At 41.6% G+C, this 27,802-nt stretch overlaps 1 protein-coding gene across 1 annotated transcript in view; it reads right to left on the minus strand.

Annotated features, from left to right (window-relative positions):
* Positions 1-27,802, minus strand: part of DNAH14 (dynein axonemal heavy chain 14) — a 354,473-nt gene that overhangs the window by 176,223 nt on the left and 150,448 nt on the right. The window contains exons 27-35 of the mRNA XM_032393957.1: positions 25,355-25,442; positions 22,235-22,488; positions 17,544-17,775; positions 16,829-16,882; positions 15,384-15,529; positions 13,105-13,173; positions 12,294-12,480; positions 11,387-11,463; positions 6,719-6,890 (exon numbers count right to left, since the gene is read on the minus strand). Coding sequence (XP_032249848.1) covers positions 6,719-6,890; positions 11,387-11,463; positions 12,294-12,480; positions 13,105-13,173; positions 15,384-15,529; positions 16,829-16,882; positions 17,544-17,775; positions 22,235-22,488; positions 25,355-25,442 — 1,279 coding nt within the window. The remainder of the gene's footprint in view (positions 1-6,718; positions 6,891-11,386; positions 11,464-12,293; positions 12,481-13,104; positions 13,174-15,383; positions 15,530-16,828; positions 16,883-17,543; positions 17,776-22,234; positions 22,489-25,354; positions 25,443-27,802) is intronic.

Genomic DNA, 27,802 nt, shown 5'->3' on the forward strand with positions numbered 1-27,802 from the left:
ACAGTTGATAGCCTGCATATTTATCAATGTAAAAATTATATGAAGGGAAAGTAGCAGAATAAATGGATGCTTATAAAACTGATGAAGAGATGAATATATAATAAGGTTAAAAAGTCAAACCATCAACGTGCACCTAGAAATGCTATTATGATGGCAATGCTATTTGTTTTAGCTGTGACTTGAAAAATGTTAAAGGTAAACACATATCTAGAGAAAGGAGAGGAAGGAATGTGTAGGCCCCGCCGGGGAGAGATGGAAAGATGTTTATATAAGACAGAGAAAGCAAAACTTGTCAACTAACATCTTCCTTCCCTTTTTTTAGCAGAGTGAAAATCCTCAAAATGTAAGTATAAATATGCAAAATGTAGGCAATAGCTTAGGTGCAACCATCCACTGTACCTCTCCTGGAAGCCACACAGCACAAAACCACAAAGACAGATAGATAGATAACTATAGATCTCAGATTCCATTTTCATTAAAATAAGAATACGGAAAAATCTCCAAAACCTAAAACGCATGTAAGTGCTATGAAAATAGTTAAGCCTATTTAGCTTAGAGTTTGGACCTACAGTTTCTTGGTCTGGAAAAATCCAAGTCACTGAATTATGTGGAACAAAGAATCTCACAGCCGAAGTCCCCTTCCTGTCAACATAGAGAACTAAAAATAAATGGCTCCATATTAAAATGGCTAATAGAATATGAAAACACATAACTAGCGAATTTAAAGTGTGATTTAGAATATCAAAGACAAAATGAAAGTTTTCAAAGCTTCCAGAGAGACTTGCAAGGAAGATGGTGGAGTAGGAGGATCTTGGGCTCACATCATCCCCTGGATACAACTAGATAACACTCACATCAGGGTAAATGACCCAGAAAATCCCCCAAAGACTGGCAGGACAGACTCTCCACAGCTAAATGTAGACAAGAGACCACATTGAAGAGGGTAGGACGGGCAGAGACACAGCTGGGAACCAAATGGACCTGCGACACTGTCCGCAGGAGGGAGGGACCTGCAGGCGCAGGCATGGAAGAGGAGCAGACCCCAGCCCAGGAACCCCAGGCCTGGGGACCTGTACCAGGAAGAAGAATCCCTATAACATTGGCTTTGGAAACCAGAGGGGCTTAACTTTGTGAGTTATTACAATCAGTGGGGCTTACCACCTGGAACTTTAAAAATCAGCAGTTGCAGACAGGAAGCTGAGTCCCTGTCCTTCAAGAGACAGCAGAACCAGCAGCCCCTCTGAGATAAGTACAGAAGCAGCAGTTTGAAAAACACCTGGGGTACACGAGGAGGAGGTTTACTTACTAATCTCAGAATGTGTGCTAGAGCAGCAGGGATCTCAGGAGACTTCTCCAACAACAAAGGAGCTGGTGGGCACCATTTCCCTCCCTCACCCCCAGCCTAGACACATGGACACCTGCAGGAACCAGTGCCGTGGGAACACTCTCTACCTGCCTCACTAACAGCTGCTTGGCCCCAGCTCCAGGCTTCGGCTCCAGGTCCCCTCCCGGAACAGACCCAACAAACCTGGCTAACTCTGCACATCCCGGCCCTCCACGTTCTCCTGCACACCTGCCCCCTCCACTGTGCCCTGGACAGAAGCCCATTCCCAGCGGCGCCACAGGCGTGCCAGTGTGTGCAGACAGCCCAGACAGGGGCCAGCACTGCTGCAAAGTCACTCCTGCCTCAGGGAGAGGGGGAGATAACCACACACACCAGTTGGACTCTGGCCCCACCCACCAAGGAAAGCTTCTCAGGGGACAACGCAGGGAAAGTGCCCTGAACTTTGGTGCCACCACAGCTCTGGCAAATGCCTGGTCTGGCCCAGCTCAAGCCCCACACTGGCCCACTATCAACACAAGGACCAAACCCTCTGCACAGGGTAAAGAGAGCCACCGCAGGTGACTGGACTGAAGGCAAATGCAGCGCAACCACAACAGGGCAACACGCACAGGAGACATGCCTGAGGCTCCGGGTTCTGGGGAACAGGGGACACTGCACTGCAGGGCACTGCAGGGCCAATTCTTCATAAAGCCACTTCCATCAAGAAGAGGAGAGGGAGCTGACTTTCCTAAGACAGAGAAACAGACACAAAGAATTAGACAAAATGAGGGGACAGAGGCATATGTTCTAAGTGAAAGAAGAGAACAAAATCATAGCAAGAGACCTAAGTGAAATGGAGATAAGTAATACACCTGGTAGAGAATTAATAGCGATCATAAAGATACTTGCTAGACTTGAGAAAAAAGAGGAGGACCTCCACTTTTTGAGACCCTCCACAAAGAGATCAGAAACAAAACAGAACCAATTAGAGATGATGAACTCACTAAATGAAATTAAAAATAAACCACCTGGAATAAACTGCAAACAAGAGGAAGTAGAAGAATGGATCAGCCACCTGGAGGACAGAGTAATGGAAAGTAATCAAGCTGAGCAGTGAGAGAAAAAAGTGATGCAAAATGAGAATAGACCCAGGGAACTCAGCAACGCTGTCAAGCATAATAACAGTCGCATGACAGGGATCCCAGAAGGAGAAGAGCGAGGAAAGGGGGCAGAAGATTTGTCTGAAGAAATAATAGCTGAAAACTTCCTGAATCTGGGGAAGGAAAGAGAAATCCAGATCCAGGAGGCACAGAGAGCCCCCAACACAACCAACCCAAAGAGGTCTGCACCAAGACACAAAGTAAATAAGATGGCCAAAAGTAGTGATAAAGAGAGAATTTTAAAAGCAGCAAGAGAAAGGAAAGCAGGTACATACAAGGGAAACCCCATACGGCTATCAGTGGGTTTTTCAGCAGAAACTCTGCAGGCCAGAAGGAAACAGCATGATAAATTCCAACTGCTAAAAGGAAAAAATCTACAGCCAAGAATACTCTAACCAGGAAGGCTCTCATTCAGAACAGAAGGAGAGACAGAGTTTCCCAGACAAACAAAAGTTAAAGGAATTAATGACACTAAACCAGCCCTCCAAAAAATGTTAAAGGATATTCTTTGAGTGGAAAGGAAAGATCATAAGCAGGAGTAAGAAAAGTAGGAAGCACAAAAGAGGTAAAAATAAGTGTATTTATAAAACTCAGTCAAGAGATTCACAAAATAAAAGGATGTAAAGTATGCCACCATATACCTAAAATGTGGGAGGGGGAGGAATAAGAATGCGTTCAATATATGGAATTGCTGAATTGTTATGTTGTATACCTAAAACTAATACAACACTGTATATTAACCATAATGGAATTAAAATTAAAAAAAAATAAAGAAACCCCCCCCCCCCAAAAAAAAACAAAACCCACAGGAAACAATAAGTGTTGGCGATGATGTGGAAAAAAAGGGACCCTTGTGCACTTTTGATGGAAATGCAAACTAGTGTAGCCACTGTGGACAACAGTATGGACGGTCCTCAAAAAAAAAAATAAAAACAATCACCATATGATCCAGTAATTTCACTATTGGGTATTTACCTAAAGAAATGCAAACAGTAATTTGAAAAGAAATATGCACTCTTATGTTTACTGCAGCATTATTTACAACAGTCAAGGTATGGAAACAGCCCAAATGCCCACTGACGGGTGAATGAATTAAAGAAGATGTGAGATACACACACACACACACACACACACACACACACACACTAGAATATTACTCAGCCATAAAAAAAGACTGAAATCTTACCATTTGCAACAACATGGATGGATCTAGAGAGTATATTGCTAAGTGAAATAAGTCAGTCAGAGAAAAACAAATACCATAGGATTTCACTCACATGAGGACTTTAAGAAGAAGAATAAGATATAAATATATATACCACTTATATTTTCAAACTATATAAGGCCAGCAATTGACAGAAATGCATAAAGGAGAAAAGAAGACATACATCATTGTTCATATTAGGGACTAACAGATAATATCCAAGTAAGTGGAAAACCGGAGATATTATTATAAAGATGTATAAAGTTACCCTTAGAATAAAAATACTAACCTGCATAAAAATCAGTAGAATAAAACAAAATTTAAAAACCACTTCACTTTGTGGAATTGATAAAGTTTGAAAAAAAAAAAAAAACAAGTCCAAAAGTGTACAAGGCAAACAAAACATGGGGTAACCGTCTTAACAAACAAAGTGGAATTCAAGCCAAATAACTGTAGACAAGAAAACAAAAGCACTACGTATTGAAGGGTGCAACTCATACAATGATTTGTAATTGATATTCGTGTGTCAAACAACATGGTAACGACCACTAGGAAGCAGAGATTATAAGAGTAAACAGGAATGTGTTAATAGGAGACATGAATGCACCTGAGTCCAAGGAAAACTAGTAAACAAGTGCAAGTACCACTGATAAGAGAGAGAAAATGGGGTCGAGGGTTTAGCTAAACTGCTTCAGGATATTGCTGCCTCTGCATCTGCTCAGCCCCACAGAACAGCCTGCGGGGACATGACACCAGTCCCTCACACCAGCGCAGGCCCCAACGGCAGCCCGCGAAGCCGTGAGCAGGTGCACGCTGCTGGTAGGATGTCCCCCCTGCCGGGGCCTGCCCCTTACACGCTCCTTAGACGGCACCCATGGGGAACTTACCAAAGTCCCGCTCTGCTTGGTTTGAACTGGCCAATCCAGCCTTAGCCTGGGAACCCCAAAAGCAGTCCGGCCATGGACCCTGATGAAGGCGTGTGCCCCGGGGCCGGCCTCTCTGCCTGCACCCGGCCTCATCCTCCCCATGTGGCTCTGGAGGCCTGTACCACGAACTTGCTCCACGGCCCGTGAGTAACAAGTGTCTCTATTTCAGTGTCTCTGTTGAACTGTAGCTCACCAGCAGGTTCCCTGTGCTGCTCTTAACAAATGCTAATTGAACAGTCATAACAAATGCAGATAAACCAAACTCTGTCTTATATTTGTGGTCCATGAGAAGATACCTTCTTCTCATGTACATAGGGACTATTCACAAAAACTACTTATATATTAGGCCATACAAAAGTCTAAATTAAATTCTTAAGGAAAAATAACAAAGATAATACTCTCTGATCATAATTCAGTAAGACCAGAAATTGGTAACAAAATCAGAAAATAAAAAGATCCTTTACCTGGAAATTAAAAGCATGAAAAACTTCTGTTTTAGGAAAGAAAGGAAGTACTAACTATCTTACCAAATTTCTGAGAAAAAATGCTTAGGAAAACCCTATCTACCTGAACTTACAGCCTATATATCTAAAGCAGTGCTTGGATGAAGTTATATAGTTTTCTTTTGTTGTTTTTTGTTTTTTAAGTAGGTGCCACACCCGCGTGGAGCCCAGCGTGGGGCTTGCACCCCAACCCTGCGAGCAAGACCTGAGCTGGGACCAAGAGCCAGATGCTTAACCAACTGAGCCACGTGGATGCCCCTTGTTTTATAAACTTACATTAATAAAAAATAAACTATTCATCTTACTTAGACAGCTGGAGGGAAAACACAAAACAGAGGAATAAAGGAAGGTATTTAAAAATATTAATATGGATATTAAAAGATTAGGAATCAAAAAGATGTATTAAATAAATAAAAAGCTGTTTTTTGAAGAAAACAATTAGAAATACTTCTAGGTCATCTATATAGTGAAGAAAACCCAAGCTAAGACAATGAGACCTGCCTGGGAGAGTAACATCAGAAACAGGAAACTGTAAGGGCTGTGAGACAGTGGTTTGTTCAAATCCACACAGAGCATTTTAACACATGAGTACAATGAGAATACTCTCTAGTTCAACGAAATTGAGCCTACTGAAATCCAACTAGACCAGAACCATGAAAGAACTATCGTGTCATAAAAGACCTGGTCTGGGTGGTTTGCAAGGGAAATTTTCGCAAACTTTCCTACAGAACCTCATGAATGATCTTCTTTCGCTAAGCGCTTCATGTGTGCTTCAAAATATGTATTCTGTGCCTGCCAGGTATGAGGCTGTGCACATAGCTTATACCTATATTTTAAAAAGAAATAATTATGAAGCTGTTTAAACTATAAGCTACATAAACCACATATTTTAAAATAAACTTAAAAAACAGTGTTTCAAAAAATTGGGCAGGGCCCCAGAGAAAGGAATGCCTGGGTTTGATGGCCTGAGACCTGATAAGGACCCAGGAAGAGCCAGAAAGCAGAGAGAAGTTCAGGGTGGAAAAAGCTGCGGGAGGTAAAAGGACACACGGCAAAGTAGCCCAACGTGGTCAGACTTCAAAAGGCAGTGTGACCTGTGTCGGGGGACCTGACTCTGGGTTCGTCTGCTGGGGGCTCTGTGGGCTGTGTGTGTGAGGGCAGCAGGAGAGAGGTCGACACCCCACCTGGACAGTGGCGGTGACCGCAAGGCGGCAGAGGTAAGAGGAAATAGAGGGCTCTCCAGTCACAGTATGTCATTTTTATGACCACAAAAGTTCACATTGTAATGTCCTTTTTCATAATTCTGATCTAATTTGATCCTTAAAGTACCCCTTTAAAGTAGGAAGAGGAAACATTATCATTCCCATTGGAAAGACGAGAAAACTGGGGAACAACGTAAGTAGCAGCCTTCCTTGACAGAGGCCGCAACACTGTTTTTCTCCCAAGGAGAAATACATCTCCGAATATGTTTATCCCTCCAATTAGAACATAAGTAGAGTGTTTCCGGAAGAGCGGTAATATTTTTTTACTTACATCGTTTCTTATCTTAATTAACGCTCCACCTCTAAATCATTTGTGATGGTTTTCAAAAGTCTTATTACCTCCAAGGCAATCTGATTTGCTGTTGAAACTGCCACTCCAGGAAAAATATCTCCTATAATCTTTTCAAAACGTGGGACGTCTTCAGGGAGAAATTTTGGCAAACTAGCTTCTCTCAGAGCCTCAATAATGATCAGAGTCTCATCCGTTTCAGAAAGATGGTCATTGGTGTGACTTTAATGGAAGAAGAAAAGAAAGATAAAGTGAGCAAGTATGCTTCGCTGACACTGAAGGCCGTTACTCTCCCAACAGCCCCTCCTCCTCTCCCTCACTGCAAAGCAGCTCTGCGGTGTGCGTGAGGTGAATGTGGTCCCCGGATCCAGAGACGGGCCCGGGCTGGTCTCGAACTGTCCACTCCCCAGTCACTGATTCTGCAAATAACAGAACGAATTCAAACTAATATCAAATTAAAAATAACAGCGATTTACTCAAAATCTCTAGGCGAGCCAGGGAAGCAGGCTTGCAGGCTATGCAGCTGGCAACTGTGGCCAAAGTTACGCCACGGAAGTGGTCCCGTAGAGACAAATAAACCTGAAACCCTCGTCAGAGCAATCCTCCCCTGCCCGCCTCTGGGGTGTCTGAAGGAGAGAAACAGTGAACTCCCCCTGCCGTTCACGCCAGCTTAAGGTTTCTGGTTGTTGTCACGAAAGCCCCCAGATGTAAGAAGTCATCACATATATACTGCCCCATAATAACAATATTTTGCCTATTGAACACTTCAGTACATATTGTACACATTAAACATGCAACCAGGAGAAAGAACTGCATGCCTTACGATCGGGCTGCAGAGATGCAAAGGAAGAGACGTTCTCTGGGCGGGAGGGGCCCTCCCATCCTCCTGTGGACAATGTCCAAAACTCTTCATCAGGACAGAGATGATTCTTAGGTCTTTGATCCTTAATAAAAACAGCTAATAGCTAACGTTTAGTGAGCACTTTTTACCAGCCACTCTGCTTAGTTCTTTAATCAAAGAATTCATTAATCTTTCAACCACTTAAGAGGGAGGGAGAGTAATACTCAACATGACCAAGGTCAGACAGCTGCTGGGTGTCAGCGAGCTCATTTTTTCCCAAGACAGAGCTTGCTTTACATTCAAGGAAGATAAATTTAAAAAAAAGGAAGAAAGGAAAGAAAGAAAGAAAGAAAAAGAAAGAAAGAAAGAAAGAAAGAAAGAAAGAAAGAAAGAAAGAAATGACCACTATATCTGGAAGCGATCACAGCTTATATATAATTATATTGTTATGATACTTTGCTATTAGATATAAAAATAAGACTTGACTAAAGTTCTACAGAAGAATAATTTGGGGGATGGCGTCTGAGATTATCATAGGGAATATCTGTTGTCATTTAAGAATAAAAAATGAAATCTCTAGACTAACGTCAACTAAAATTCAAGAAAAGGATAGTTATTAAACCTTATTATTATTATTATTTTTTTTACCCATTTTGATTGTCTTCATGATACCTACCCATTCTTGGAATTAGTTAAGACTCACTTTATGGGCTTACTATGGTAAGTTTTGTTAAGTGTTTACCTGAAGAGATATTAATTCTCCAGCTGTTGACAAAGCAAATCTTTTCTACCAAGGACATCCTAGGATTCCAGCTCCTGGGCAGTTTGTTTTCTAAACCAAAGGGGAGATAGGGAAACCTCCTTTCTGGGACTGACAGAGAAGCTGCCTGCGGGAGGCAGACAAAAATGTCCCGCAGAGATAAATTCACCTGCTAATCCCTGGAACCTGAGAATATTATCCCATACAGCAACAGACGTGACTGAGTTTATCCCAGATGATCCACACTTAAAAGCAGTCACGTGCTCCTACCGAGAGCGAGGCAGAGAGACACGCAGACAGTGGGAAGACGGGGCAGACCCCAGCGTGATGCGCCCACAAGCCCTGGGGTGCTGGCAGAGCCCAGGACGGACTCTCTCCCAAGGCCCCTGCAGGGACAACAGCCCTGCCCACAACCTTGATTCCAGACTGCTGGTCCCAGGTATTTGGAGAAAACATCTTTCTGGTGTTTAAAGACGTCAAGTCTGTAGTGATTGGTTATGGTAAACCTACAAAGCGAATACACAGTCCTTTATTATTTTTTTAAATGTAAGCACCTCAGAACTCTTTGGGAGTTAGAGCTAGAATCCGCCAATGCGCTCTAGACAGAAAAGGTGGGAGAAAGCATCTGGAAATGAGGGACTTTTGTGGTATCCTCGGTGCCCGGAGGCAAAGCCAGGAGCCTGAGGGAGAACGGGCTGGAGCAGAGGGACAGGAAGGGACGGAAGGGAAAAGGACAGACAAGAAGAACAATGATAGTTTTTGGTGTCAGGGAGGGCCAGTGGATTTTTAAAAAGCAAAACAGTCTATTTTTAAATGCTTGCTGTGCTTTACTCTGATAAAAATTCCCCAATCCTGTTCATAATACAGTCAACTTCACACAATCACATCATCTACTTTGCTTTGGGGGGACCAGGGAGGTGGGCTGTCACAGCTGTGTAAGCACGGACAGAAGACAGCCGCTCCCCATGGCAGCAGACAGACTGACAGCACGTGGGACACGGGAGCCGCAGTCCAGGCGCCTGGGAGAACGGAGGCTTTTCTGTGACAGGAAGAACACGGATCAGGGACTCCCTCACTGGAACAGGTACTCGTATGTAAGAAAGACTGGAGGACTGGAGGACGTCAGGAAGCTGAGTCCTGGTACTCCGGTCTCTAATTCTTCCCAATTACAAAGCATTTCCTAACAGATACCCATTTACCTGCCATCAATCTTAGGCCATTTTGCAATACATGACTCAGTTCCTTCATTTTTAGGAAAGAACATACTACAGTCAAGCTACAGCCTGATCCCTGACTCTTCCCCTCCCACACTACGTTCTGTGCTTGGTGCTATATCTAGGTACCACAAACAATCTATAACATTTACTGCGTTCATGTAAATGGCATATTGACATGTCCTTTTACAACATATTCATGTTTTTCTCATTTAATTTTTAATAGGTAATACATGAATACAGTCCCAAATCAAACCCACACAAGTAGGTCCGCCCCTTAGCAATAATGAAAACAAATGCCCGTTTCCCTATAGTTTCACCAACAAAGTCCCGTCCAACTTTCGTATTTTTGCCCATCTGATGAGAAACAACATTTCAATTTTTAATGTGCATTTCTCTGATTAAGAGTGGGGTTGAGTATATTTTCATATATTTAAAAACTTTTATGTTTCTTTTTCTGAGAACTGTCCTTTGCCCATTTTCCATACCATTTGTTCCCCGTGTTTTCTAGGCAGTCCTCACATGTTATGAGGATGAGCTAACTCCCTGCGCTGAGAGCTGCAAATATCCTTCTTCCCAGCTCATCATTCGGCTCCTTACCTCACAGTGTTATTTGACCATTGTCACTCTTTTCCTTTATAGCTTCTAGATTTTTGAGTCTTAGTTTTAAAGGCTTTCTGTAGTCCAAGCATATAAAGGACATTTTGTTTCTTCAAATACTTCTATGTTTTTAGTCCTTTTTTGATCCTGTTATCCAGGTAAATAACAGTGGCCATGGTTCCAACTGCGTCTTCACACACATGGCAGTTTAGTTTTCCCAATGGCAATCACTGAAAAGTTGTTAGTCTGTTCTTGTCTCACGACTGACAACAGACTACATGCCCAGCGTGTGCAGTCCTGTCTCTGGGCTTCTGTTCTGTCCCGATGGCTTGCTGCTCTCTGTTCAGAAGCCAGCACCACAGTGTTTAACCAATGAAGCTCTATAATAGGTTTTAATTGTTTATCTTTCTTTTTTTTAAAGATTTTATTTATTTGCGAGAGAGTGCATGTGCACACACCGAGTGTGAGTGGGGGGGAGGGACAGAGGGAGAGAATCTCCAAGCAGACTCCCTGCTGGGTGTACAGCCTGATGCGGGGCTCAATCTCACGACCCTGAGACCATGACCTGAGCTGATACCAAGAGTTGGACGCTTAACCGACTGCGCCACTGAGACACCCCTTTCTATGTGAACCTTAGAATCTGCTTTTGCCCAAAAATAAACAAATGAAACCTTTGGTATTTTCACTGGGGTGTATTTCCATTCATAAATGAACATTTAGGGTCTTTAAATCTTTAAGATGTTATGATATTAAGTACATGATATATTATTTCATTTATTCCTATTTTCATTTGTGTCCTTTACAAATGTTTTCTTCATATGTGTTTTACACACTTCTCATACAGGTATATTCATACAGGTTTTACATTTCTCATTAAATTACTGCACTTTTTTTTTTTTTTTTGCAGACTCCCCACTGAGCAGGGAGCACAATGTGGGGCTCAATCCTAGGACCCTGGGATCATGACCTGAGCTAAAGGCAGATGCTTAACCGACTGAGCCACTGAGGTGCCCCCTAAATTACTGCTCTTTTAAGTGAGGGCTTTTATTACTGTGTATCTTTTATTATTTAAAGGTAAGATACATTTTTTTAAAGAATAGGTTCTTCGGGGGAAAAGTACCCAGGGATTTTGTGCATTTTTTTCTTCCTCTTATTTCACGTTCCTAAACATCTCTACCATATTTCACTGTGACATTCTGGGAGCTCCCTGTTTTATCTTGTCATTGTTAACTTAGACTTTTACCAATTATTTTCCCTGTGTTGTATAACTCCCTTTGACTTAACGATTCAAAATTCAACTCACCATTTAAACATCTGTTTCTTCTTTCCAGCCATTATTAAAACTGTCTTCAGAGACCTCAAGCCAAAATCATAATGATCCTATAAAGCATTAAAATATCTGAGTTATTAAGTTTCTGAAGGAAAAATGGGATGACTTGGAAATAAATGCATATCCTATGCAGTTAAATCCCTAATCTGTACCCTGTGGAGAGAGACCGTGATGTAACTCAAGAAAGCCTGCATTCAGCTTCCAATGCCCTCACTTCCCCCACCAAACTGATGCCCCTAAGTCTCTTTCTTAAAAGAGAGAGTCACAAGTATTAAAGCTGTTAAAAACTATTAGTATCTAAATTAAATTTTCTCTGAACTGGAGAGAGGAACTGAAAGAATATGATAAAGAAGAACACTTAGTGTGGCTGGTTGTCCAAACCATGCTGAGTCATAAACAAATACTCATTAAGCCAGCATATCCCAGAACAGTCATTTTCAAAGCGTGGTACTCAGATCAGCCACATCAGGAACTGTTGAGAACCGGTTAGAAATGCAAATTCTCAAGGGCCACCCCAGACAAGCAGAAGGTTGGTGGTAAGGTCCAGTGATTTGTGTTTTAACAAATCCCCCCAATTATCTCAAAGCACAAAAAAGTGTGAGAGTCGTTGCTATAGAAGCTAACTCCCTCATACGGAGGAAGTAGTCCATGATTTAACACAGCGGCTTCTCTATCATTCTCTCCAGGTCCCGGACGTAAGGCTTGCAACCCTACTGATTTTACACACCACCTCACATCCACGTTGGCTCGCCACCTTGAAGCGCAGATGGGGTTCTCGCTCCGTTATTTCCCCAGGTCATCCCTGATCTAAATAAGACCAGAAAAGTCTTATTTAGAATTTTCTATAATCATCTTTACGTTGAGAGAAGCAGTTTGTTACCTGTTGTGAGAGCTGCTTACTAGCTAATTCATAAACGCTAACCAGCTTTCCAGAGAGTGATTTTGCAGATTTGAAACCAAGTGAAAACAGCATAATTTCAGTAATCATTTGATAATGGGGGGCCATCATTGCCACAGGGCGAAACAGAGACTTTAAGTTATCTGGGAGTTCTACTCGACCTTTGTACCTTAAGAGGGTAAGAAAAACAAAGAAACGACAACAACAAAAAAGCAGTTTTTCAGTTTTCAGTTGTTCTGATGAGGAACCACACAATATCGTTTTCCCCAGAATAATCCTGTTCGCTTCCTACGTGACCTTCATTTGGGAAAACAAGCGTATAAGACGGTTTCTATTGTACTTTTCATCTCAGGAGCTTCCCCCTCTACCGACTTTTCTTTCTGTGCCTCCTCCCACAGTGCACCTCACATCAGGTTGCTCCTGCCCCGACTGTCACCACATTCTCTCAACAGGTGTTTACTGAGCCTGCCCAGCCTCCACTCCTTGTAACCACCAAGTTCCCTTCCTTCTGCTACTCTCCGCTTTTTTGTCTGTCTCCTTTGTGACCAGCAGCTGACCTTTTCCTTTCTCTCTGGCTATTCCTGAAGTGAAAATGTCCCTCAGTCAGAAACTTAATGTGAGACCACCCATGTGGATGAGTACGGAGCTGTAGCTGTTTATAAGTGTGCGGGCAGAGGAGGGAGTCAGGTGGTGGCGGTGAATGGTACATTACAATGTCATACAACTGAATCATGGCTAAGATCTCAGAAAACGACTTTGCCTCCATTCCTAACTTAGATTAACTGATGCTTACCCAGGGTTCATGGTGACAAATACTGCACAAGACATGTTGATACGAATTTCTTTTCCTTCCAGTACAAACCTACAAGACATTGGAAGGGGTTCAGAATGAGCACCCCCCAAAATGTGCCACTTCATTATGTGCATTATTTTTAGCTGAAGACAATGAAGGCCCAAAAGACTCAGAAAGAGATTTTTACCTCCCCCCTTTAACTGTTTCTAAGAGTTTAGACAGAGGGACGGGTCCAGAAAGACAGCTCTCACCAGAGACAACTACAGAGAATATGGGCCGGGTGTGGTAAGTTGTGGGGAGCTCAGCAGGCCCATTCATTCAAATTCCTCTCTGTCCCGCTGTCTCTGCAGGGCATGACAAATATTTGTTCACCAAACATTTACTCTTTCCAGTTCCCTGTGACTTCTCTTTCTTCCCTGTGTAGCCCCAGACCCCTTCCCCCTTCTCCTTAGCTCAGGATGGCATACAAACCTTAATTGCCTGTCTCTGAACCTCTCATGTCTGTGTGAGGCTCATGTATGTACACAATTAACCTTTTCTCCTGTTAATTTATCTTATGCCAATTTAATTAATAGACCAGCCAAAAGAACCGAGACAGGTAAAGGAAAAATTTCCCTCGCCTGTCCATTATAGTATTCATTACTAAGAGAACTGTTTTCTCTAAGTCAAAGTATGTTAAAACAATAAGCGAGTTTGGGAACGTTCCTAAGGTTGTGTTACACTTAAATCCAAACAGCACATGCTGCGAAAAAAATAATTTTAAAAGGGGAAAGAAGAGGGTCATCTTGAGCCAAAGTTGTGAGCCCTGCTGGGGTTCAGATTTTTTTTTTTTAAAGATTTATTTATTTATTTGAGAGACAGGGGGAGAGAAAGTACGGGTGGGAAGGGCAGAGGGAAAGGGAGACAGAATCCCAAGCAGACTCACAACCCCCTGAGATCAAGACCTAAGCCAAAACCAAGAGTAGGATGCTTAATTGACTGTGTCACCCAGGTGCTCTGGGGTTTCAGATTTATTTGATCATGTCTAAAGAGTTTGTGGGGCCTAAGGCCAGAAGGCAACCATGTGAATGACCTGACTGAACCGGGAAAAAAATCCGAGAAGACCCTCAGACACAGAGTTCTCCCTGGGTGACACCACAGAGCAAAGAGTGGCCATGGCACAGAGTTCTTGTGTTAGCACACAATGCAGCCCGCCTCCAATTCCCCAATCAAATAATTTTGGGACCGCTGTGAAGTAGAACCTTGGCCTGGAGATTAGGGTCCTGTTGTCAGCACCAGAGATAGGGACCATGGAGAGAAATGCTCTGGTGACCTTACGGACAGGTGAATCCAGTGAGGGTGGTCGAAGCTGGAAAGGAAAAACACTGGGAACAGAAGCTGAGGACTCCCTGGACAGAACAGAGGAAAGCCTGGCAGACAGTGAGGCGCATTTGAGAACTGGTGACGTGTGGCCTCCTGTGACCCCCACTTACACCCACAGATGTGTGAGGCCTTGCGACATTGACTCTCATGGTGGGAACAAAACCCTTGAGAGTAAAGCCAGAAGTGAGCGTCCATTAGCCTGAATTAGAAATATGGGTGGGGGTGGCGCCCAGCTGGCTCAGTCAGAGGAGTGTGTGGCTCTTGACCTCGGGGTTGTGAGTTTGAGCCCCACGCTGGGTGTAGAGATTACTTAAAAAAATAAAACTAAAAAAAAAAAAAAGAAATATTAGATCGTAATAGAAATTTTACACCCACAAATTCAATTATGCCCATAAAGTAAATCATGTGAGTTCCTGAATTTTTCTGAAGAGAAAAAAATTTTGCTTAGATTAGTAAATGTTAGTAATCCTAACATACAAATATTATTTTTACAGGATTTTTTAAAAAATAAAAGTATATTAATTCAGAGTAATGGGATAAGAGAGGCTTCAGGTATGTGGCCAGTATAATTTGTTTTTTAAAAAGCTGTAGAATTAAAGAAAAATACTTCAGTTTCTTCAAGTGCAACATCATAACATGGAAAGGTACTAAGGGAATTTAAACCCCGAAGTAAAAGTAACTGGATAGATCTGTGACCTGTCCTGGTGGCCCAGAGACCGTTCCAAGGCTGGACGGGAGCCTGGGTACCCTAGGCTGGCATGAAGGTTAGTTACGTATGTTCGCATGGTACTTGCCTAGCAAAGGAGACATCCAAGACGTCATTCCTTTTGGTCTGTGTTTAGAAAGAAAACAACACCCAAGCCCTTCTTGGAGAAGAAATATCGAACATTAAGTGACCAAACACATCCACCCTGTACCTGACAGAATAGCTGTCTTTTGCCGCCTTGATTGTGAGGATCTGCGACGCAATCACCGAGAGGACCTGCACATCAATCCAATTGAACTCATCCAAACAGCACCACGCACCCGACTGCACCAGTCCAAAGAAGAATTTTCCCATTATCTTGAAAACAATTACACGTGGGTGAAAGCTTTCCGTAGGACTGGGCTCCGTGCGGCTCTGCAGTTTCCCCGAGGCCAGTGCACGCCCTCCCCGCCCCCCCTCCCCCAGCACACTGGGCATGACCGCGGAGCGCCCCTGGCAGGTGCAGGGCAGCACGGCCTGTCCCCCAGCATGGGGAACCTAGTGATGCCTACGTGCCGGCAGTTGAAACCAGCAGAACGCTGTAGGCCCAACACAACACATGTGGATGAATACGGGCGAGGGAATGTCTGCTCTCGGGGCAGAGCGGGGAGCACACACCAGAGCCCCTTGCGCCCAAGACACAGAAGCCGGTTCTTCCCACTGGCTGTGGGAATCAGGTCGTGTCTTGCCTGAACATTTTGATATTTCATTTATCATGGGGTTTCTGGCATTAATTTTGATTCTAAAAAAGTATTGCATTAAAAGATAATTTATCCTGATTAGCAGGTTTCTTGGCTCCCACTCCACTGCTCCCAGCCCTGCTCACCCCACTGGAGGGCAGTTCCCAGGGAGGAAACTAGGGACCCTATGTCTTAACAATACTCATGCAAACAGCTGATTTATGTTTATTGATATTTTTAATGTGCTGAGCACAAACTGAAAACGCAGGATCTCACAGGTAATGTGCTTTTAGCTGCCAATACAATGACTGTAATAAAAGGTAAATGGTTTGACTTAACATGCACAACAAAATAAATGGGAGTGTTTCGAAACTTTAAGTAAATCTGTGACCGGCGCAGAGGTACAGGACATTTCAATAAATATTTCAGAATGTTATGAGCTATGTCTTTGGTAATATGCCACCAAAACAAAGTAAGGCTGACATAAAATTGTAATCATCAATACAAACCCTGACTCAAATTTTTGTGATAATTATAATAGCCTCATTGCTCTTAATGATTACCTTTTCAGTAAATAAAAGTATAGGGTTAGAACTTATAAAATAAACTTAGATTAATAGAGCAGTACTCTATTTTTTTAATAAATTCATGTTCCATATCAGATTTTGTTTGGAAAAATCCCCCTGTCAAAAAGTTTGAAAACCACTGTCTTAAGAAGTAGTTCAGTTGCATAAAAGCAAATTGCATAGTGTTTTAAGTTTCTATTACATTCTAAGTTTCTATTCTATTAATTTAGAAGAATTAATAGCATTTACAGTTCTGTTAATACTTAATGTCTCTCTAAGGGAAATATTTTTCTTGTTCTTTCAATCCTTAATGAATTATTTCTTTTACGTGCACAATATTTTTTTCTTGCATGTATATGAATAAGCTTTACCTTATAATCCAAATCCTCAAAACAGTTGAAGACCACACAATGTTTGCCTAAGGACTGAGAAACAAAGAAATTATTTTAAAAGATCTCTTGAATTATGACACAAAATACTAACACTAAAACTTCCAGAGTAATGCCTTTACTCTTTTGAGAAAACTGCAATCTCCAGATGAATTACATACCAAATTTAGAAATTCACAAAACTTAGTAGAGTATAAATGCACATACACTATTAGTTAGGTTGATTAGTGCATGGAACACTAAAGTCATGTTTTTAAAACACGTAAATGAATAAAAAACTAAGAAAAAAGCATTTCAATGACGTCGTTCCAGGACATCCAACTATATCTTCCACTTTCATCAGTTACTTGTCTCTCCCTGTGTCTGTCTATCACACACACACACACACACACGACCAGGTTGAAGTCTGTGTGCAGCTCAAAATCACCCATAAATGAAGGGCACGATACTGCCATTCACTCATCAGTTAGCACAGTCGAATCCCAAGTAAACAGAAGCATACTTGGCCTGCAGAGGTCCCACGTCCCAGCACACAGCAGACATGTAGTGACTGGATGAATTACATGACTTAACAAATGTGGTAAGGTGTTTGTTAAAAGTTACGAACATCTTAATAGCAGGAATGGTGTAAATTTAAGATACTGTTAAGGTTTGCGTGACCAGAACAACCAGTATTTTTGGCTACCGAAGCACTTACTTTGGCTAGATCTTTGACACTCTCCGTTTTGCCCGTGCCGGCAGGGCCCGCAGGGCAGCCTCCAAGATTCAGGAGCAGTGCTCCGGTGAGGGTGAGCCAGCACCTGTTAGTAAGGGGCGTAACAACCAACCGGGGAGTGCAGCCCAGGTACTCGTAGCCGTACGTGAAGCTGGCATCTCCTTGAGACACGTAGCACAACTTCTGTTTGTCATTCCATTTATACTGCAAATGCCTGAAAACAATATTATAAGTGTGCATATTATTTGGGCAAAATTAGTTTTAGTTTTCACATGTAGAAACATAACAAAGATTAACTGGGATGTTGACTAAAAGAACAAAAACGTTAAAACAAAATGAAAAGCGCTATGGACAGTTCATCAGTGACGATGTTAGACATGAAATATTAGAACTCTGAATCCTACCAGCATGAGAGCAATTTCCCTGCGAGGAAAACGGTCTCGCGGAGTCCTGCTGCTTTGCTGTGATGTGGGCACCGCACAAACAGAGGATTTATACAAGAATCATCCCCAAGAAGTGTATTATGGTTTTCAATAAAGATGTGGCTCAGACATTGTTCATTATAACCAGGATCCTGACTACAAGGGTAACTCAGAGAGATGCTATTGTGGTATTTATCTTAGGAACACTGAGAATCGTGTGGCTAACCATAAGTTTTCTCCTCTATAAGGCTATGAGTAAAACTTGCAACCCAGTTGTAGCTTTAGAGTATGTATTCTTTTTCCCCAGATTTACAGAGATATTGACCCAGACCTTAGTGTTAGTTTAAGGTATACAACATAATGATTTGATATATGCACATACTGTGAAATGATCACAACAGATTTAGGTAACATCTATCATTCACATAGTTACGAATTTATTTTTCTTGTGATGACATCATTTAAGATCTGTCTTAGCATCCTTCAAATATACAATCAAGTATTGTTAACTATGGCCGCCACACTATCCATTACATCCCCAGAACTTATTTATCTTGTAACTGGAATTTGTTACCTTTGACCTCTTTCATCCATTATCCACATCCCCTGCCCCTAGCCTCTGGCAACCCCAATCACTTCTCTGTTTCTATGAATTCAGTGTTTTGGGGTTTCACATATAAGTGAGGTCACACATTGTCTGACCTATTTCATTTAGGATAATGCCATCAAGGTCCATCCGTGTTGTAGCAATTGGCAGGACTTCATTTTTTATGGCTGTGTGATATTCCATTCTATACATGTACGTTTTCTTTATCCATTCATCAGTTAATGAACATCTTGGCTATTATAAATAATGCAGCGATGAACATGGGGTACAGATACCTTTTTGAGACAGTGATTTTACTTCACTAGGGAAAATACGAAGAATTGGAATTGCTGGATCATATGGTAGTTACAGTTTTAATTTTATGAGAAAATGCCATACAATTTTCATAGTGGGTGCACCAATTTACATTTCCATCAATGACGTATAAATTTCCCTTTTCTCCACATCCACACCAAAATTTATTTCTTGTCTTTTTGATAATAGGCATTCTGACAGGTGTGAGGTGGTATCTCATTGTGGTTTTGATTTGCATTTTCCTGATGATGATAAGTGCTGAGCAGTGTTTCCTGCACCTGTCGGCCATCTGTATGTCTTCCTTGGAATATGTCTATTCAGTTCCTCTGCCCATTTTTGAATCCCAAAAAAAATTTTTTTGCTATTGAGTTGTAGGTGTTCTTTATATATTTTGGATATTAATCCCTTAGTGGATGCATGGTTTGCAAATATTTTCTCCCATTCAGTAGGTTGCCTTTTTATTTTCTTGATGATTTCCTTTCTTGTTCAGAAGCTTTTGGTTTGATGTAGTCCCACCTGTTTACTTTTGTTTTTGTTTCCTTTACTTTTGGTGTCAAATCCAAAAATTATTGCCAAGACCAATGACAAGTTTACTGCCTTATGTTTTCAAGTAAGAGTTTATGGTTTCAAGTCTTATGTTCAAGTCTTTAATCCATTTCAGTTGGTTTCTGGGAGTGGCACGAGGTAGGGGTTCAGTTTCATTCTTTTGTGTGGGGATGTCTAATTTTCCCAGCATCATTTATTGAAGACACTGTCCTTTCCTCATTGTATATTCTTGGCTCTTTTGTTATATATTGGCCATATATGTGTGGTTTTATTTCTGGGCTATTCTGTTCCATTGGTCTATGTGTTTGCTAATGCCGTACTGTTTTGATTACTACAGCTTTGTAATATAGCTTGAAATCAGGAAGTGTGATACCTCCAGCTTTGTTCTTCTTTCTTAAGACTGTTTTGGATATTTGAGGTCTTTTGTGGTTCCATACAAATTTTAGGTTTTCCTATTTCTGTGAAAAAGGTCACTGGAATTTTGAGAGGTTTTGCATTGAATCTATAGATGACTTTGGGTAGCATGGGCTTTTAACAGTATTAACTTTTTCAATCCTCAATCATGGGTTGTCTTTTCATTTATTTGCATCTTCTTCAATTTCCTTCATTAATGTCATAAGAGTTTTCAGTGTACAGATATTTCACCTCTTTGGTTAAATTTATTCCTAAGTATTTTATTTCTTTGGTGTAATTGTAAAAGGGATTGTTTTATTTCTCTTTCTGATAGTTCATTGTAAGTAGATAGAAATACAACTGATTTTTGTATATTGATTTTGCATTTTACAACTTTACTGGATTCCTTTATTAGGACTGTCAGTTCTTTGGTGGCATCTTTAGGGTTTTCTACACATATGTCATCTGCAAAGAGAGAGAGTTTTACTTCTTCCTTTCCAATCTGGATGCCTTTTCTTTCTTCTTCTTATTTAACTGTTCTCACTAAGACCTCCAGTACTACGTTGAATAGAAGTGGGGAGAGTGGACATCCTTGTCTTGCTCCTAATCTTAAAGAAAAAAGCTTTCAGCTTTTCACTGTTGTGTATGATGTTAGCTGTGGGCTCCTCATATATGGCTTTTACTGTACTGAAGTAAAGGAATGATAAACTAAAGTAAAAGCTATCTGCTATCCTAAGACCCAGGATTTGCTTTATGATTCAAGTACTAAATCATCATTTAAATTTTAATTTCCAGAGCTTTACTCACCCTATTATTCTTCCCCTAGAACAGGGGTTCCCAAACTTGCCTGATTTACTGCACCTGTAGTATATCAGTAATTTTTTTCTTGTTTACCACAGTCAAAAGAAATACTTCACAGTTAATTTCATTAATTTTTAGGCCCAAAGCAGTTTAAAGGTATTTTTGTCTTAATGAACTTGGTAGCTTAATTTTAAAATATACACAAATAAATTGAAAAGAAATGAAATTTTTATTTCATTCTTGAATAATCACCATTACTTACTAATGGGATGTGTGTACCTGTCATGCACTGCACAATCTCTCAAACCCTAGAATCAGATAGGATACTGTTAATTTTGTTTCCTATACCATGTTTTCATTTAGTGCTTGCTTTTTTATCAGAGCAACTGCCCAAAACATAGCTTTGCAAGAATAAGAAATCATCATTATGATGATTCTAATGCGTAATGGTCTAATGTTAAACTTGTCAACTACTTTGAACTACAAGTTTGCTTGGTGTCTGACACATGATACATATCCCTCTGAGTCCTTCAAAAGTTTAAAATGTTTTGCAGTGAGAACTCAACTCTGTGAGTTCCTATGGGGCCTTGGGGCACCTTGGCATACAACTTGGGAACTGTAGCCCTAGAATCATAGATGCTCACAGAGTTGATTAGAATCATGTCTTTCCTATTTTACTTTTCTAAGTATGCTCTTCCACCTGTCATTTTCACTTTCAAAGAGAGTTACTAGAAAGTAATAATGACATACTGAACTTTTGGGTGATGGTTCATCAATACAGCATATTTCTTTGGCAATTAAAAGTGGTATACAGTTATACTTCTGCAGTAAAATGAACATGTGAATATATATCAAATATAAAGTATTCAGTAAAATTCAAGTGGTGTTAGTCAAATATATCAGCCTCTGTGCTCCCTTTTCCCGAGAGTTTAAAGGAATTGTCACATCTAAAATAAGGAAATTTATACTTGTGCAGAATTTCTTTAAAAATTAACTTTTCTTGAGAATCAAAGACCTTATGCAGTCAGGACAGTTATTTTTCCACGAACAGAGGAATCTTTAGAAAAAAAAAAACTCAGAAGTTTGAAACTTCACGTTTATCATAGGAATCTTATGCTTGCTTTCCTCTTCTCCCCAGGGTCAGTGGCTCCATTTTCCTACAGCTTCACACTTGTGGTGTTTCATATATGAAATATATATGTATGAGTATATACTATACCAGGCTCCTGGTAGAAGAAAGGAAGCTCTGAGGTACAGAACTGGCTAGAAATGTTCTCTGGTTTGTTTCCCAGTTTAGAGTATTCCAGAACGTACAGCACACAGGGGAGAGTTGAGGCCTGAGGGAGGGCTGCACTCTGGTGGAATGATGGGAGGAGCGAAGCCAATCCAGAAAAATGAAGGAAGTTAAAATGAAGGGAGGGACAGCGGAAAAGAGAAGGAAGAAAGCACAGGCATAGGGGACTCAAACTGACACAGTTTGCCCAGAATTTCTATAAATCCCAGAAAATTCAAAGGCAGGTTTGACAAAATTTGCAGTAGAGAATGAATCTACCTAGAGGTAGCTGTGTGACGAGTTATTTTAGGCAGAGTCGTAACTGGGATCTACTTACCTCGTCCACTCAAAATCGCCTGCACTGGAGATGCCTTTCAGCAGTAAATCTCTCACAATGTCTCTGCAGTGCACGCACAGCGTGAGCAATGCTCCCAGGACAACCTGCGTGCGGGAGTTATTGGTGTCCAGCGCCACCAGCTCTGCAATCTCTTCTAGGTGATGGATCACGCCAGCATGGACCTTCTCCAACTCTGCTCTTGAATGAGAACTCATAAAACTTTTGATGCAATCATTATAAAACATGATCTGGCTCTGAAAAATTAAGATAGAAAGATGATCATTGAAAAATAAACTTTATAAATTAAACCAGATGTTTTCATGATGTCTCTGTGTGTGTGAGTACGTTTGTGTGTGAAAGAGAACTTACACATTTGAATGTATTTGAGAGTTAGACACTGAATTTGATTAATGCTCATGGGGCCTTATTTTTTAATAAATTGAAATATATTTACCACCAATAGTTCTACTTTCAAAATCAGATATTCTTAGCCATCATCACTAGACTGAGTAATAACCCAGGATAGTAATAATGGTAGAAAACTCCAGCATGAAATTAGGACTGTGTGCTGAGCAGAACCCAGAAATACTCTTCCTAGAATATGTCATCTGTGATCATAATTTTCAGAAACTCTGTAGGACTTCTGTTATTTGATCCATCTTTGAGGCTCTCTCCCTATGTGCCAGAGTTGTTTTAAGAAGGCCGCTGGCTTAATGTCACATTGACCTGGGAGTCAGTGGAGGGGAATACATCGGGAGGCTTGTAGGTTTCTGGCCTGTGATTGGGTGAACTGTGATTTCGGTCCCTAGGATAGTACCTACCGAAGGAAGAGCGTGCTGGAGGTGAAGGGGCACAGTGAGTTCGTCTTGGGATTTCATGAATTTGAAGTGCCTAAGGCTATAAAGAAATAAACACTGGAATATTTAGCATAGGGTAAGAGGTATAGCGGTGGGACTTTTTTCCAGAGCAAGGTAAAAGGGGAGAGGATGTGGAACCTGATGCATCAGTCCGTGTTCTTGGCTGCATGCAGCAGAAACCAACTCTGACTTTCTGAGAGGACGTGGCAGATCGACAGGAGGCGAAAGGCCGTGGCTTGGGAAGTGGGCAGGAGTGAGTCTGGGCCAGGCGGCAGGAACCAATGTCACGGCCACAGCACAGAGGAGTCCGCTCAAAAGCCACTGCCCTGCTGCGTTTGAAGCATTTATTCAAGAGTCACAGCCTCACAGAGAGCATCTGATGGGCTGGGTCCCCTTGCTAGGCTGCGTCAGTGCGGGCTCTGGGGAGGTGGGCTGTGAACCAGATCTTTCTTTCCTTAGACAACTAGAAGGGAAATGTCCACTGTTGTGGCTTGGATAAATCCGCACTGAAATTCTCAGTGGCCAGAACACTCAGGCACATTATCATCCCCACCCCCCCAGTGCTCCACATGCAGAAGCGCAGGAGAAGGGGACATTGTCAGTGGTGCACTGGGATGGGAAATTAGCAGCAGGCTGGGCAGACAGGGGAGGAAATTTGGTAAAGTCTGTTCAATGATTTCAGTTCAAGCCGCTTCTTATTGGTCAGCATATTTGGAGGACCAGGGACCTGGGGATGATCTCTTCGTAGAGCAGATCTGATTATCTGGATGCCTGGTCAACCACAGAAATGTCCAGACTGATTCATCATCATTTTGCTGCCTTCGTAGACAACAGCTTAAACAAGTCCTCGCAGCTCAGGATCTTCGAGTATTTTATCAATATTCAGTCAAATGCACGACGAAAGGGACCGGGGAGATTGGACATCATTATTTGTGTGCAGAATCCTAGGTGATCTGAACAGAGACGTGAGAGTTGTGGTGGGGCAAGGCACAGTGAAAAGATGTGATGCTATCTTTAAATTTAATAGAGTCAAGTCTGCTTTACAAACACTTGATGATGGTACCTCATGGGGCTGAGCTCCATCAGGGCAGGAGAACCGCTGTCCCCAAGTGCGTGGGGACTCTCATCACCGACAGGCGTAATAGACTTTTCAGACCTCTCCAGAGCATTTTAACATGACAACCGCTCACTGTCTCCAGAGGAAAGTCAGTCCAGTTCGCCCTCTGCTCCCGTAGCTTCCAGGACGCCTCTGGCATTTTCCTTCATGGAGCCCCTTCCTTCGCCTGCTTGCTAAATGGGGGATGTCCCCTGGGGTCTACCCTCGTCCTTCTCTCATTCTACATGGTCTACAGGGGAATTCCCTACTGTCCTGGCTTTAACCACTACTTCACGAGCTCTCCAAAGAACCCCGTGTTTTGGCTTCCTTTGCTATCACACACACCTCGTTTCTCTTCCTCCTTTGAGGTCCAGAACAGTGACACTGGGCAGAACGGAGGCTCCCTGGAAAGACATCCTTGAGTGAGTCCCCAGAGTCTGTGCCATTGCCACCTGACATGGCAAAACGGACTTCACAAGTGTGATGAAATCAAGACCTTCAGATGGAGAGAGTATTCTGGGTTATCTGAGTGGGGCCAGTATGACCGTGTGTACCCTTAAACCTGGAGAACTTTTTCTGCCTGCGAGCAGAGGGAGGTTTGACTACAGAAGAGCAGACAGATGTAAACAGGGCTGGCTTTAAAAATGAAGGCACGCCAGTGGCCTCTAGAAGCTGGGAAAGAGAAGGGAAGGGACTCTGCCCTGAGCCTCCAGGAAGGAATGCAGCCCTGCCGACACCTTGATTTTAACCAGCGACTCCAGGGAGGCCTTCAACCCACACAACTGCGAGATAGCAAACGTGTGCTGTTTTAAGCAACTAAGTTTGTGGCAACTTTTTAATGACAGCAATAGACACCAAATACAATGCAATAGAGGGATATCCCTGAGAAAATAATTCATGACTTATTTTCATTCAACATTTTATTATGAAACAATTTTAAAACCATAAAAAAGTTGAATTATAAAACAAACACCCATATACCCACCACCTATATTCTAACTAATTTTTTGTTATATTTACTTTCTCACATATCTGTCCATGTATCCATTAATCCATCCATCTCATTTTTTGATGCATTTCAAAGTAAGCGACACGTATCAGTACCCATTGTAATGGTTTATTTCTAAATCTTTGCTTTCTTGGCAGAATAGCCACAAACTAACTCACCACCATGAGGACCACTTGTCCTGGATGAGACACCACCCATGTAGAAAATGTCTGACAGCTCCAGTCTTCGACCCCTTGACTTACAAACCTACAAACAAAACATTTTATTTCTATTATTACGTGTAATCATACTGGCCATTTAATGATCAAGCATGACAACATCACGAGGGGATTTTCCTTTAGGATCTCTGGTTTTTTAATTCTAACTTAGGTATATGTGTATGGGACCAAATGCTAGAGTTGTTAGAGCCTTATTCATTTATGCATAACGCGTATTCCTTAAATTTCCCTTTAATAACACCAGCACTTCTCCAATAGAGCCACTGAGTTTCTGGGGTGGTAAAACTAGAAGGGGGAGATGATACGTATTAGCTTTGAATTTCTAATACTAGCAATGACAAAATCAGTATTTAAAATAATTTGAAACCATCAAATGAATTTTAGCAGTAAAGCCTTGCATTTAGCTTTAAAAATTAATCATAAGGGGGAAATACAAGTCAAAACCTCAATGAGATACCACCCCACACCAGTCAGAATGCCTAAATTTAACAAGTCAGGAAACGACAGATGTTGGCAAGGATGCGGAGAAAGGGGAACCCTCCTACACTGTTGGTGGGAATGCGAGCTGGTGCAGCCACTCTGGAAAACAGTGTGGCGGTTCATCAAAAAGTTGGAAACAGAGCTACCCTACGACCCAGCAATTGCACTACTGGGTATTTACCCCAAAGATACAAATGTAGGGATCCGAAGGGGTACGTGCACCCCGATGTTTATAGCAGCAATGTCCACAATAGCCAAACTGTGGAAAGAGCCCAGATGTCCATCAACAGATGAATGGATAAAGAAGATGTGGTATATATATATACAATGGAATACTACTCAGCTGTCAAAAAGAATGAAATCTTGCCATTTGCAATGACATGGATGGAACTAGAAGGTATTACGCTGAGCGAAATAAGTCAATCAGAGAAAGACAAGTATCATATGATCTCACTGATATGAGGAATTTGAGAAACAAGACACAGGATCATAGGGGAAGGGAGGGAAAAATGAAACAAGAGGAAACTGGAGAGGGAGACAAACCATAAGAGACTCTTAATCTCAGGAAACATATGGAGGGTTGCTGGAGTGGAGGGGGGTGGGAGGGATGGGGTGGCTGAGTGATGGACATTGGGGAGGGTATGTGCTATGGTGAGCACTGTGAATTGTGTAAGACTGATGAATCACAGACTGGTACCCCTGAAACAAATACATTATATGTTAATTTTAAAAAATTAATCATAAGGAAAAAATAGGATTCATGAAAAACATGCAGACATTTTTATTTAAGATCAAGTTAATATGTGCCAACAGAGTATGTCTGCATATTGTTACAGTGGGTTTGTTTCACTCAGAAGTGTTTAGTTTCTACATAGTCAAATCGATCAATCTTCACATTTCATCACTGACGTCATGTGTCGGAAATTCTCGACACTAAACTTACTCATTTTCTTCTACTTTGATGGCTTCTTTTCTTACTTATCAACTTAATTTAGAATTTAGTTTACTGGGGCACCTGGGTGGCTCAGTCGTTAAGCATCTGCCTTCAGCTTAGGTCATGATCCTGGGATTGAGCCCCACATCGGTTTCCCTGCTCCACGGGAAGCCCGCTTTTCCCTCTCCCATTCCCCCCGCTTGTGCTCCCTCTCTCCATGTGTCACTCTCTTTGTCAAATAAATAAATAAAATCTTAAAAAAAAAAAGAATTTAGCTTACTTTTAAAATGAATATTTGTTCTTCTAAATTTTGCTGTAATTGCAAATGGTGTCTGTTCTTATTATTTTCTTCTTATCACTGCCACTGGGGAGAAATAGGTTTATAACAACTTTCTATATATTTCAAAACAACATCAGTGGCAAATGTATGTTTCATCAATTAAAACGACCTTTTATTTTATGTCTTTGTTTTCTTTTTGCTTGCTGTTACGTGACCTGTCTTTCCTGCTTTTATTCACAACTTTGTGTAGCACTGCTTTATCTCTCAACATGTAGTTCCATTTCTCTTTTTTTTTTTAATTTTTTTATTGTTATGTTAATCCCCATACATTACATCATTAGTTTTAGATTTAGTGTTCCATGATTCATTGTTTGTGCATAACACCCAGTGCTCCATGCAGAACGTGCCCTCCTCAATACCCATCACCAGGCTAACCCATCCTCCCAACCCTCTCCCCTCTAGAACCCTCAGTTTGTTTTTCAGAGTCCATCGTCTCTCATGGTTCTTCTCCCCCTCCGATTTCCCCCCCTTCATTCTTCCCCTCCTGCTACATTCTTCTTCTTCTTTTTTTCTTTCTTAACATATATTGCATTATTTGTTTCAGAGGTACAGATCTGAGATTCAACAGTCTTGCACAATTCACAGCGCTTACCAGAACACATACCCTCCCCAGTGTCCATCACCCAGTCACCCC

This window comes from Phoca vitulina, unplaced genomic scaffold (genome assembly GCF_004348235.1).
Source record: "Phoca vitulina isolate PV1807 unplaced genomic scaffold, GSC_HSeal_1.0 scaffold78, whole genome shotgun sequence".
Taxonomy (NCBI): Eukaryota; Metazoa; Chordata; class Mammalia; order Carnivora; family Phocidae; genus Phoca; species Phoca vitulina.